The sequence below is a fragment of the Rhinolophus sinicus genome, chromosome 1 (genome assembly GCF_057876585.1).
Source record: "Rhinolophus sinicus isolate RSI-liver-muscle chromosome 1, RSI-T2T, whole genome shotgun sequence".
In the NCBI taxonomy this organism is placed as follows: Eukaryota; Metazoa; Chordata; class Mammalia; order Chiroptera; family Rhinolophidae; genus Rhinolophus; species Rhinolophus sinicus.
Window position 1 is genome coordinate 25,821,771 of NC_142501.1, and position 11,671 is coordinate 25,833,441.

The window sequence follows — 11,671 nt, forward strand, 5'->3', positions numbered from 1 at the left end:
AGGAGGTCCAGTGTCCAAAAACTCCCAGCCTTGCCCCCTCTGTAGGCAGTTCTCTACTTTTCAGTAGTTCCAGAGCTCTTGGGACATTGAGGGTGAGGTGAGGGCTGGGGGCTGTCAGATCAGGGGAAGTGGAGTGGGGGTGACACAACAAAGATGGGGGTGAAAAACGCTTTCCTGCCTTCCTCCCTCCCTCTCTTCCAGCAGTCACACACATTTCCATCAGGGGGCCCAAGTGGGTATTTCCCAAATGTCCCTATTGTCTAGGGGGGTCTGGACCTGGCACTGGGCCCCAGGCCCTGCAGTCTCTTCACCAGCTGGAGCAGAGTGGGATACTCTTGGGGAAAGAGTTCTGAACTGTCTCTTAGCTGCACAGTTTCTGTGCGAATGTGGGCCGTCCCTCCCCGTCTGAACCCTGTCACTTGCCCAGTAACTGTGCGCTAGACTTTCCCTGTGTGGGTCAAAGGTGCCTGCTCAGCAATCAGCAATCGGATGGGGGAAGGGAGTTCCTTTCCCCAGAGTTGGATTGATGCCTCTTAAGAGCCCCCTCAGTCTTCTGAGCAATGTGGTCTACGCCAAGCAGTTGGGAATGGTGGGGCCGGCTGCTAGCTAGCTAGCTTTCCTGGGAACAACCTCTGGCCGTATGGAGGGCTGTAGTCGCGAAGAGGGGGGGATCCTCCGAGAGCAGGGGCTCACAGTTCTCACATTCTCTCGAAAGTTCGGCAACAGGCTGAAGTGACTGAACCCCCACGTCCCTAGAACGTTGCTACAAGAAAGGGTAACAACAGAACGCTGCCACTTGAGCGGCGGGCGGGGCGGGAGGAAGGGCTTGCCGGCAGGGGCCGGGCTAACCATGGCAAAGGACGGGGAGGAGGCGGGGTTCTACCTCACCGCGCTCTATATAAGCGGGCAGTGGCCGCGGCTGCGCGGTGATCCTGACCTTCAGTGTATCGGCTCCAGCGCCATGGCGCCCTCCAGGAAGTTTTTCGTAGGGGGGAACTGGAAGATGAATGGGCGAAAGACGAATCTGGGGGAACTCATCAGCACTCTGAACGCCGCCAAGGTGCCAGCCGACACCGGTAAGCGTTGCCGGGGAGGGAGCTGGCTGGTGGGGGAGGGCGGGCGTGGCAGCGCCCTCTCCCGGGCCACCTGATGTCCTCATAGACCTGGGTGCAGGGCTGGGGACGAGGGCTGCTCGGGATCTGGACATTGACCCAGCAGAGCCGTGGCCCTGCAGCCGCGTACCTGGGGTGTGTCGAGGGGGAAAAGCAGGGCCACATTTTCTGGTGCCTTCGGAGAGGGGGGCAGGAAAGGACTTTTTGGGTCCTCGGGAGGAAGATGGCCCCGGGGCACGGACTGGGCTGCACCACGAGGAGTCCGGGGTGGAAGCGAAGGCTAGCCCCAGCCGGCTACCGGAGAGGCTGGCAACAGCCTCCAAGTGTGTGTGTATCGTGGGGGAGGCGGCTGAGTGGGCGTGCGGGCGACCAGCTACCTACCCCTAGGCCCAGCTCCGTGCGCTGCTGCACGTAGGCCGAGACTCCTCCCCGCGCTTTGCCCGCCGGCGGAGTGCCCCCGCCACGCTGCTTTGGCCTCCGGGGCTCCCAGCTCTGATTCTTTCCCCTGGGCAGCCTGGATGACTCCTGCCTTCCATAGAAAGGGGCTGAGCTGTTGGGAATGAGGAGTCATCCTACTCCTTCCAACCTGGAACCGGGAAAGTGCAGGGCCTCTGTAAGCTGGTGCTGTCCTCAGTCCTTCCATCCACCTAAATCACAGAACCACGGACTGGATCAAAAAGGCATCCTTTTTTATTCCCTAGAGACCCCAGTATAAACCCCAGGGGTTGGCCCCTTCTGCTTTTGCTAAAAATCCTTGCCTTGCCTGGGGGAGGTGGGGATGGGCTATTTTAAAAGGGAGGCGGGGTTGGCCCCCAGAGAATGCTGAGTCTAGGAGGTACCCAGACCCAGAATAGCCCAGGGAAATCGGAGCCACAGCTTTGAAAAGAGCAGAGGGCAGGGTGAGGGCCATGGCCTCCCAGGGGCACTTGCAAGGCAGGGTGAGGACCATGGCCTCCCAGGGGCACTTGCAAGGCTCTAGGACTTGGGAACAGGCCCAATCTGGGCTCACTATGGACAAAGATCCTCTTGCTGGCTTGAAAAGAGAAGGAAAGAACTAAGAAAGCTGGTGAAGGCTAGGGGGCTCCAGAGCACTGGATGGAGTTTGGAGAATGATGACTTCCTTGTGATCTCACCCTCAGAGGTTGTTTGTGCACCCCCGACTGCCTACATTGACTTCGCCCGGCAGAAGCTAGATCCCAAGATTGCTGTGGCTGCGCAGAACTGCTACAAAGTGACTAACGGGGCCTTTACTGGGGAGATCAGGTGAGATGTAGGTGAGGCGGGTGGGGTGTGGGACCCCTGCCCTCACCTTCCTCATTGAGTGGAAAGCCACAGGTAGGCTCCCTGTGGAATTCTGGCTTCATCTCTTTCTCTAGCCCTGGCATGATCAAAGACTGTGGAGCCACGTGGGTAGTGCTGGGGCACTCGGAGAGAAGGCACGTCTTCGGGGAGTCAGATGAGGTTAGTAACCTGGAGAGGAGATAAGAGATGCCTTATTCCAAGAGTGGTGTCTCACCAAGTCTGTTCCTCAACAGCTGATTGGGCAGAAAGTGGCCCATGCCCTGGCCGAGGGACTTGGAGTGATCGCCTGCATTGGGGAGAAGCTAGATGAGAGAGAAGCTGGCATCACTGAGAAGGTCGTTTTCGAGCAAACCAAGGTCATCGCAGGTATCTCTGGAGAAAGGGATCTATAAGCCTAGCCAGGGCCACGCAGGCACAGAGGGTGAGGTCAGAGGCCCTGCAGCCTGACTTGATTCCCATGCTGATACTGGAACAGAAAGGGGAAGGTGGGAACCCTTCCCTATCACCTCTGCTCCTGCTCCAGGGCTTTGATGCCTCTTGGAGTTCCTTCAACAGCCACCAGGGGGCAGAAGGCCACCCTCGTTCTTTAGTCCATGGGTATCTAAATACCTGGCTAGATAGCTCGTTCCTGTTCACCCTTCTTCCCTCTGTGATCTCTGTCCCACAGATAACGTGAAGGACTGGAACAAGGTTGTTCTGGCCTATGAGCCCGTGTGGGCCATTGGTACTGGCAAGACTGCAACACCCCAACAGGTAAAGCCCAGGGGCCCCACCTTATTCCTACCCTGCCTCAGCAGAACTGGCAACCACAGAGACCATCTGGGCCAACCCCTCATTTTAAAGACAGGAGCCCCCAAGCCCAGAGAAGGAGAGTGATTTGTCCAACGACGTCCATTCTAGGGCCTGGGGGTGATCGGAGCCCTGGTGTTACGGCTTGGATCCCAGGATTTCTGGGATTCCCTGAAACCACACTGCCTCTCTACGGGTGCCCAGGGATTTTTCCCCTTTGAGGGAAAGGCTGAAAGAGTCTTATTTAGTCTGGCTTCTTGTTCTAGGCCCAGGAGGTACACGAAAAGCTCCGGGCATGGCTTAAGTCCAACGTCTCTGATGCAGTGGCTCAGAGCACCCGCATCATTTATGGAGGTGAGTGGGTTTGGCTCTAGCCTGATGTAGGGTGGATTTAGAACTAGACTGATCCCTCAGACATGGAGGTGGGGATGGAGTATGCCCATCCCATCCCTGACCGTTCCCCCTTTCTTTTCCCTTTCTAGGTTCTGTGACCGGGGCAAACTGCAAGGAGCTGGCAAGCCAGCCTGATGTGGATGGCTTCCTCGTGGGTGGTGCATCCCTCAAGCCTGAATTTGTGGACATCATCAATGCCAAATAATAAGCCCCATATATCTCTGCTACCCTTCCTGCTATGCCAGGGACTACGTAGCTCAGAAGCCCAGTAACTGCACCCCCACTTCCCACACATGCTTCTCATGGTGTCATCTACCCCCTCTTGTGGCCTAATCCAAATTGTACCTCTTCCTTTACCGTTTACACCTTACCCCATAATGGTTGGGACCAGGGCAATCCCTTCACTTAACTGTAATGGTTGGAATAAAACATGTCACCAAGGTGGCTTCTCCTTGACTGAGAGGTGGAAGGGGTGGAGTTTGTTTGTGGGTCCCCTTAGTCCCTGGTAAAGGCAGGAGAGAGAAGCTAGCCTCCTCTCCCATCTCGCACCATGGGGCCAACAGCTGAGAGCCCTGTTGTCCCCTCAGAGGCCAGGGGTGTTGTCCTTGCCCCTAGTGCCAATGCCTGTGTGTGTTGTGTATGTGATCAGTCCCACCTGGGGGGAGGGGAAATAAACACCTGACACTAAGCCTTGTGTTGTCCTTTACTCCTGTACTTCTCTCCACATCATCTCTTTCCTTTTTTGAGACAGCCACAGGACTCGTGCAAAAAAAAAAATACCATGAACAGGTTTTTACAGTAGCACATCTCTTACTGTTTTTACTTGAAAAAATGTCTTGTGTACCAGGCCACCAGTCTTGAATAAACAGCTCCCTCTCTTCACCCTCTGGGTAGCTTGGGTTGGGATAGGGGCCCAGCCTCACTGGCTTTAAGTAGCTGGTCTAGGCCAGCCATGCCTCCTCCCTGGCCCCTGGGAGGGGTGGCATCAAGGCCCCATGCATCTGTGGTATCACAGGGTCACTGGTAGAGCAGATAGCGCTTCATGGCAGGGGGCAAGGGCAGAGCAGATACCTGGCCCAGCCGAGTAGCCCCCAGTGCTTGGCGCACGCACACGCGGCTCAGGTGCAGAAGGGAGTGTGGCTCCGCTGGGAGAGAGAAGGAGGGGAAGGTAAGTAGGGGTGTAGCCACCAGCCAGACATCCTCAGACTACAGGGTTCCCTTCTGCTTTCCTGTGCCGAGTCTGCTTGGTTGAGAGGGAGATCTAAGGCCCCCTGAAGTTCTGCATCTGCTCTTGGGGTGGGAGGCATCACATCCCCAGGCAGAGCTGGGGGTGAAGCTCTAGTTAAGGCCCTCTAAGCAACTGTCCAAGGTGGCTCTGACTGGTGGAGCTGGCCCAGGCTTTGATTCCAGACAGGCCTTGGGCTGGGGCTGATAAGCTGAAAGGATGGCCCTCCATTCTGTAACAGCTCATCATGGGTGATGGGAGAAGCATCCAGCCTCTGCTGAAGATTACACTTTCGGAGAACAGGTAACTTCAATCAGCTCCAAGCCTTGGCCGCATTAGCTTCCCCAAGAAAACCCCGCCCCTGCAGCACCACCCAAACCCTGCCTCCACTGCTCTGTTCCGGGCCCCAGGCCTCAATGTCTCCTTCCTGGGAAGTCTACCTACTGAGGAAGTACGTATGTGTCACAGGTCAGAGCCCGGAAATCTGGTACACACCCTGGGTGGCTGGCTCTGCCAGTTCTCTTTCTTTTGGACTTGTATACCTAGCCTAGTACCCATTTAACCCTTTGCACCTCTGTTTCAGGGACTGATAGCTCCTGTAAAGTCCAAATCCCGAGTACTTCCCTCCACTTTTGAGGGCTCACAACTTAAACTAGCAAGTTGATTTCCCAAGACCCACTTTGTACCTTTATCGCTGTTGGGAGGATAAAATTAGGTAACAGCTGTGAAGACCCTTAGCCATTCCTGGCACTGAATAGGGGTAGAAGGTCGGTCAGATGAAGGCTCGTTCCCTCTACGCTTGCAAAGATGTTGAGCTTCCAACCCAAACCACAGCCACCAGTAACAGAACACTCCCCACACCTGCCCCAGGCCTCACCTCTCCTTTCACCCAGGTAGCTGATGCGGACCTGGCACTGGCCCCAGACAGCGCTTACTGCTGGATAGAGGGTCCTGCCCTTCAGTCCCCGGAAGGCTGGCCCCAGGTAGGTTCCCCCAATAGCGTAGCCCAGAGTTCCCTCCTCCATGTCCAGAACCACCAGCAGCCTCTCCGGCACTTCCAGCTGTTCACCCTGAGGTCCGGCTGGATATTGAGGGGCACCGGGCCCTTTGCTCTGATGGTACAGCTTCCCCCGCCCAATGTCCCAGCCCCATGACTCGCTGTTGCTGCCCAGCAGCGCCGCGTAGTGGTCAGCCTGCAGAGGGGCGAGGGCCGTGGCCACGCCCACCACAGCGTGGGTGCCCCTCTGCTCCTGCGGCCAGCTGATCTCCCAGGCGTGCAGGCCCCTCGAGTAGCCCCTCTTACCCCGGGCCCCATCAGTGCTCTGGGCCACGGGCCGCCGCTCAAAGCACAACCCCTCTTCCTTGACCTCGATGTTTTCTGAGCAGTCCTTGGGGTTCCACCCGTGGCGCCGTTGGGTCCCCAGGTCAGGACGGGGAGCAGACAGCAGCTCCTCCAAGCCTTCGGGACAAGAGAGGTCGGAGCACAGGGCCTGTGGGGTAAGGGTGCCGTTGCTGCCCCCTGCCAGGGCCGTCTGGCCCATGGAGGTGAGGGGCTGGGGGACTCCCCCAAAGAGTCTTGCTGAGGCGTCTCGTCTCCCTTCTGCAAGTTGAGTTTCTGTTCGGTATTGACCTGGAGAGGAATTAAGAGAGAAGAGGGTGTGAAATGCACGATCCTGGCGGGGGGCTCCTCACCCAGGCGCCTCATCCTTTCACCACGCGTTTGCCCACTGCCCTGCTCCTCCCTCTTCGTTCCCCCAAAGCTCCTCGGCCCATCACCTTGCCCTCACCCATCTGTCCCGGTCTCCCGAGATTCTCGCGAGTTCGTTCCCTTCGGGCCTCTCTAGGGGCCATCCCTCGCCCTCCCCGTGCCCGGTCACCGCTCCCGAACCTCGCTTGGCTCCCCAGGCTGGGAGGTCGCCGGGCCTCAGGAGGAATCCGGCCGAAAGTCGCTACGCGCGCGGGGCGCAGAACACCAGGCGCAGAACGCCGGCCGCTTCCGTCTACAGCGCCGCCCCCGGGTCTCGCCCAGGCCCGAGGCCCCGCCCCACGGGGGCCCTCTCGACGCCGCTGCAGGTCGCGCCCCGCCCCGAGGCCACGCCCCCGCTGGGAGGCCCTCGCGGGCGGTTAACCCTTCTCTTACATCACTTTAGGATCCTTGGAGGTCTGGTCTCCACAGTCAAGACCTTTGAGCAGCTGGGCAATCAACTCCCGAGCCCCTAAAGATGAGGGGCATGGGGTCAAAGGGGGGGATTGTGTTTCATTGTGCTGACCTCTATTTCCGTGGTCCTATGATTCTGGATCATTGTTTCTGGGCAGATTTCTTTCTGACCCAGTTTTGATTTCTTTCTGACCCGGTTCTATGTCTGAGGTCCGAACTCTGGTGTTTCGGTCCTGAGCGGTAGGTGTCATAGGTCTCCATGCTGTTCTAGTCTTCATCCTGGATGTCACTCCATTCCTGAGCTATTGGTCTCATTTGGGAGAGTGTAGTGGTTAAACCTTGGTTGTGGGGGAAGCTATGCCACTAATTAGCTGTGTGACCTTGGGGAGGTTGCCAAACTTCTCTAAACCTGTTTTCTCTTGTGTAAAATGGGAATAATGGTGGTACTTACTCATAGGGTTGTAATGGAGTTGAAATAATCCAGGTAAAGCACTAAATGTGGAGCCAGGTACTTGTACGCACTCACTAAGCATAGCTATTATTGTTTACTTAATGTTTACTATGTGCCCACTCTATAAAGAGGTAATATAATGGTGAAGGATGCCTACTGTGGATCCAGGCTGACTGGATGTGAATACCTGAAGGCCAGCATGCACATGACCTTGGGCAAATTTCTTAACCTCCCTGGTGCTGTTTCTTCCTCTGTAAAACGGAAATGCCGTTGGTATCTATTGCATACAGTGTCATGAAGATTCAGTGAGTTTTTTCTATATGTAAAGCACAGCTTCTGGTTCAAATGTAATCATTTGTGCTAAGCACTGAAGTTTAAGCAGTGAATCCTCAAGAAGGTTACAGGGACATTTATAAAAACAGTTTATCATGTAGTAGATGAAATTATGGAGATATAAAGTATATGGGGGGCTGGCCCGGTGGCTCAGGTGGTTAAAGCTCCATGCTCCTAACTCCGAAGGCTGCCAGTTCGGTTCCCACATGGGCCAGTGGGCTCTTAACCACAAGGTTGCCAGTTCGATTCCTCGAGTCTCGCAAGTTATGGTGGGCAGTGCCCCCTGCAACTAGCAATGGCAACTGGACCTGGAGCTGAGCTGCGCCCTCCACAACTAAGACTGAAAGGACAACAACTTGAAGCTGAATGGCACCCTCCACAACTAAGATTGAAAGGACAACAACTTGACTTGGGAAAAAAAAAAGTCCTGGAAGTACACACTGTTCCCCCAATAAAGTCCTGTTAAAAAAAAAAAAAAAAAAAAAAACAGTATATGGGAGTAAAAAGATGGGACTCCTAACTAGGGATCCAGTAGTTAGGAGAGGAAAGTATCCGGGAGGAGATGACACTGGGTTGAATCTCGAAGAATGCCTAGTAATTGGCCTGAGGGGTGTTTTTGCAGGATGGGGTGAGGTTAGAGTTGCTGCATGTAGAAGGTATTCCAGACAGAGCTGGCTTGAAAAAAAGCCAGGAGTGGTAGTTGGATCTGGGGAAGTTTGAAGACTTCATTCAGGGTTGCTGCAGCAAGAAAGGAAGCAGGGAGACAAGCCTAGAGAAGTCAGAGCCAGATCATGGAAGCCTTGTAGGCCAAGTTAAAGAACACAAGTGTTAGCCTCTGGACAAGCCAGTAATGGGGAGAAGCAGGAGAGGAACATGGTAGATACTTATTTGAGAAAAACCACCCTGACAGCAATGTTGAGGAGGCTTTGAGAGTAATAGGACATTAAACATCAAGGCTGGTTCTAGCAGCTCAGGTGACAAGTGTCAAGAGCCTGAAATAGGGCAATAGAAATAAGGATGAAAAGAATTCAAGAAACACTGATGGAATTGCAAAGTTTGGTGATAGATTAGATGCTGAGGCCAGAGAAAGGAAAGAAAGGGAGGTTTCCAGTCTGGAAGTCTGTTGGAAGTTGGTGCCACTAATGAAGATGGAGATGACAGGAAGAGTAGCAATTGGGGGTAGGAGTAGGAGGGTGGGAGAGAGATGGTGAGTTCAGCTGAGGACATGTTTTTGAGGTACCTGAGCAACAACTATATGGAACCATTTGAACACACTTGAAAATGGCAGATCTGGAGAGGGAGTGAGAGGCCTTGGGCTAGAGATATAAATTTGGGAGGTGAGTCAGCCTTTATTCAGGAGTTGAACTATGAGAATCAATGAAGTAACTTGGAGACAGTATGTAGAGTGAGAAGAGGGTCAAGGAGGATACTGTGCAGCAGAAAATTCAGGTTTGATTACGTACAAAATTTTTTTGGTCATTGGCTACTTTGGTGACACAACACATGTGGGTAGTGGGAGATGGGAATCCAGGCTGAAGGGGCTGAACTGGCACTTTCTGTGTGTCGGGCTCTGTGCTATATGCTTCACATTTTGGGGGGATAGAGAGTTGGGAGAGGTGAGGTGACAACTATTCTCATAGTCAAAATTACCCTTGACAATCTCTTACTCCATCATTTAGGTACAGCATATGTTAGTTTTGAGTAAAATACAATATGTGGCAGTATACATACAGTATATATACAGTGAGATGCAGGATAAAATTTTATACTATTTTAATTAAAGAAAAAGGAGAAAGCATATTAAAAAGAAAGATGTGAACCTGAACACTTGTCATCCACACAACCTGGATATTCTTGCTAGTGTGACAACAAAAATAATGACATCATGACTGTGGATAGTGGCCTGTGATGAATACTAGTGCAGGACCTGTGTGATAACCAAATGGATGAAGGCTTGGGGAACAGAGAGTGAGACTATGCCACGGCTGACTCTAGTTCAGCTTGAAAAGTTGATCACACCTGCTCAACAACTGGTTGTTTCAAACATGGTATTCACCAATTGTTGCCATTTGATCTTGAACTGCTCAAACATTTGTTGATAATAGCTCAAATATTCCATAATGTTACAAGTAATTTTTAAACTTTTTTATTGTTATGCAACATATATAAAGTACACTAATCTTAAACTGCTCAATGAAGTTTTACATATTTATATGTTGGGTGACCACCATTTCCAGGATCAAGATCAGGTATATTTCCAGCATCCCAGAAAACTCCTTGCCCTTTCCCTAACACTACACCCCTAAAAGTAACTACCATTTGACCTCTGTCAGTATAGATTACCTTTGCCTTTTCTTCTATTTCATATAAATGAAACCATTTAGGGGGGCTGGCCCGGTGGCTCAGGCGCCGGTTCAATTCCCACATGGGCCAGTGGGCTCTCAACCACAAGGTTGCCAGTTCAATCCCTCGAGTCCCACAAGGGATGGTAGGCTCTGCCCCCTGCAACTAAGATTGAACACAGCACCTTGAGCTGAGCTGCCCCTGAGCTACCGCTGAGCTGCCGCTGAGGTCCCGGATGGCTCAGTTGGTTGGAGCGAGTCCTCTCAACCACAAGGTTGCCAGTTCTACTCCCGCAAGGGATAGTGGGCTGTGCCCCCTGCAACTAGAAAACAGCAACTGGACCTGGAGCTGAGCTGCGCCCTCCACAACTAAGACTGAAAGGACAACAACTTGACTTGGAAAAAAGGCCTGGAAGTACACACTGTTCCCCAATTAAAAAAAAAAAAAAGTTCTGTTCCCCTTCCCCAATAAAAAAATCTTTAAAAATAAATAAATAAATGAAACCATTTAGTATGTATTCTTTTGTCTGGCTTATTTTTCTCAACATTATGTCTGTGAGAGTCATCCCTGTTGTTGCATGAAATAGTAGCTCATTATTTTCATTGTTTTACAGTATTCTATTATATGAATATACCACAATGTATTTATTCTACTGTTGATGGGCCCTCAGTTGTTTCCAGTTTTTAGCTATTATAGAGAAAGCTACTATGTATAGTATTATACAAGTCTTTTGGTGGATGTAGGCACTCAATTTTATTGGGTGCATACTTATGTGCAAAATTGCTGGGTTATAAAAACTTACCATGTATGCAAGTAGATTTAACCACATGTAATTTTCAGGTTTCTCTCCGTAAGAGCACGTTTATTTAGAAATTAAATCATTCAGATATTTGGCAGCATGGAACACTTCAACATATACATAAAGATTTGAACTGGTCTTCTCTTACTGTTCGTCATATCTTTGTCTTCTGGGGATTTCATAACTTCTTCAAGTTTTTTATTAGTGTTTCTCTGTTGCTCTCAAGAAGCTCTTCAATTTCTTCCACAAGGCCACCACCATCCACTCGCTAGGCCACTTAAACAATGTTTCAGTTCTTTATCAATAGAAAACCCTTAAAAATCCTAAACACATGCTTCCCAACGTATAGACTGTTTTAGACTTGTTTTCGTGCCTGTTTAATATAAATGATGCAACTGGCAATACTGAAGAAATTTCAACTCTTTCAGCTCATTACCACATTAATATTAGGCTCAGCATTCATGGCTCTGGGAGTCAGGGAGGAGTCAGCCTTGTGTATGTGGCTTTTTTTTAAATACTTTATTTACGTTTACTGGTTTGTTTGTTTATTTATTTATTTATTTTTCCCACAGGACATTATTGGGAACAGTGTGTACTTCCAGGCCTTTTTTCCAAGTCAAGTCGTTGTCCTTTCAATCTTAGTTGTGGAGGGTGCCATTCAGCTTCAAGTTGTTGTCCTTTCAGTCTTAGTTGTGGAGGGCGCAGCTCAGCTCCAGATCCAGTTGCCGTTTTCTAGTTGCAGGGGGCACAGCCCACCATCCCTTGC

The 11,671-nt window shown here is 51.8% G+C and overlaps 2 protein-coding genes across 5 annotated transcripts; one reads left to right on the forward strand and one right to left on the reverse strand.

The window, feature by feature from the left end:
* The first annotated feature begins 850 nt into the window (after positions 1-850).
* On the forward strand, positions 851-4,284 carry TPI1 (triosephosphate isomerase 1). The gene is made up of 7 exons (XM_019754357.3): positions 851-1,076; positions 2,252-2,375; positions 2,489-2,573; positions 2,648-2,780; positions 3,082-3,167; positions 3,470-3,557; positions 3,686-4,284. The coding sequence occupies exons 1-7, from the start codon at positions 851-853 to the stop codon at positions 3,799-3,801; spliced, it is 858 nt and encodes a 285-aa protein (XP_019609916.1). The 3' UTR covers positions 3,802-4,284.
* A 102-nt stretch (positions 4,285-4,386) lies between these two features.
* On the reverse strand, positions 4,387-6,911 carry SPSB2 (splA/ryanodine receptor domain and SOCS box containing 2). Of its 4 annotated transcripts, none has more exons than XM_019754354.3 (3): positions 6,609-6,884; positions 5,699-6,451; positions 4,387-4,741 (listed from the first exon to the last, which is right to left on the reverse strand). In XM_019754354.3, the coding sequence occupies exons 1-3, from the start codon at positions 6,670-6,672 to the stop codon at positions 4,614-4,616; spliced, it is 945 nt and encodes a 314-aa protein (XP_019609913.2). In that variant the 5' UTR covers positions 6,673-6,884; the 3' UTR covers positions 4,387-4,613. The 4 variants fall into 4 exon arrangements, with proteins under 4 accessions (XP_019609913.2, XP_074182220.1, XP_019609912.2 ...); XM_074326119.2 differs by having other exon boundaries at positions 6,710-6,875; XM_019754353.3 differs by having other exon boundaries at positions 4,387-6,451; positions 6,609-6,911.
* Positions 6,912-11,671: the final 4,760 nt, after the last annotated feature.

Coding starts and splice junctions, on each gene's coding strand:
- TPI1 (XM_019754357.3), top strand. CDS start 851: ATGGCAAAGGACGGGGAGGAGGCGGGGTTCTACCTCACCGCGCTCTAT. Junction 2,376..2,488: donor GCCTTTACTGGGGAGATCAG/GTGAGATGTAGG, acceptor CTCTTTCTCTAG/CCCTGGCATGATCAAAGACT. Junction 2,574..2,647: donor TCTTCGGGGAGTCAGATGAG/GTTAGTAACCTG, acceptor GTTCCTCAACAG/CTGATTGGGCAGAAAGTGGC.
- SPSB2 (XM_019754353.3), bottom strand. CDS start 6,672: ATGGCCCCTAGAGAGGCCCGAAGGGAACGAACTCGCGAGAATCTCGGG. Junction 6,452..6,608: donor CGGGAGACCGGGACAGATGG/GTGAGGGCAAGG, acceptor ATTCCTCTCCAG/GTCAATACCGAACAGAAACT.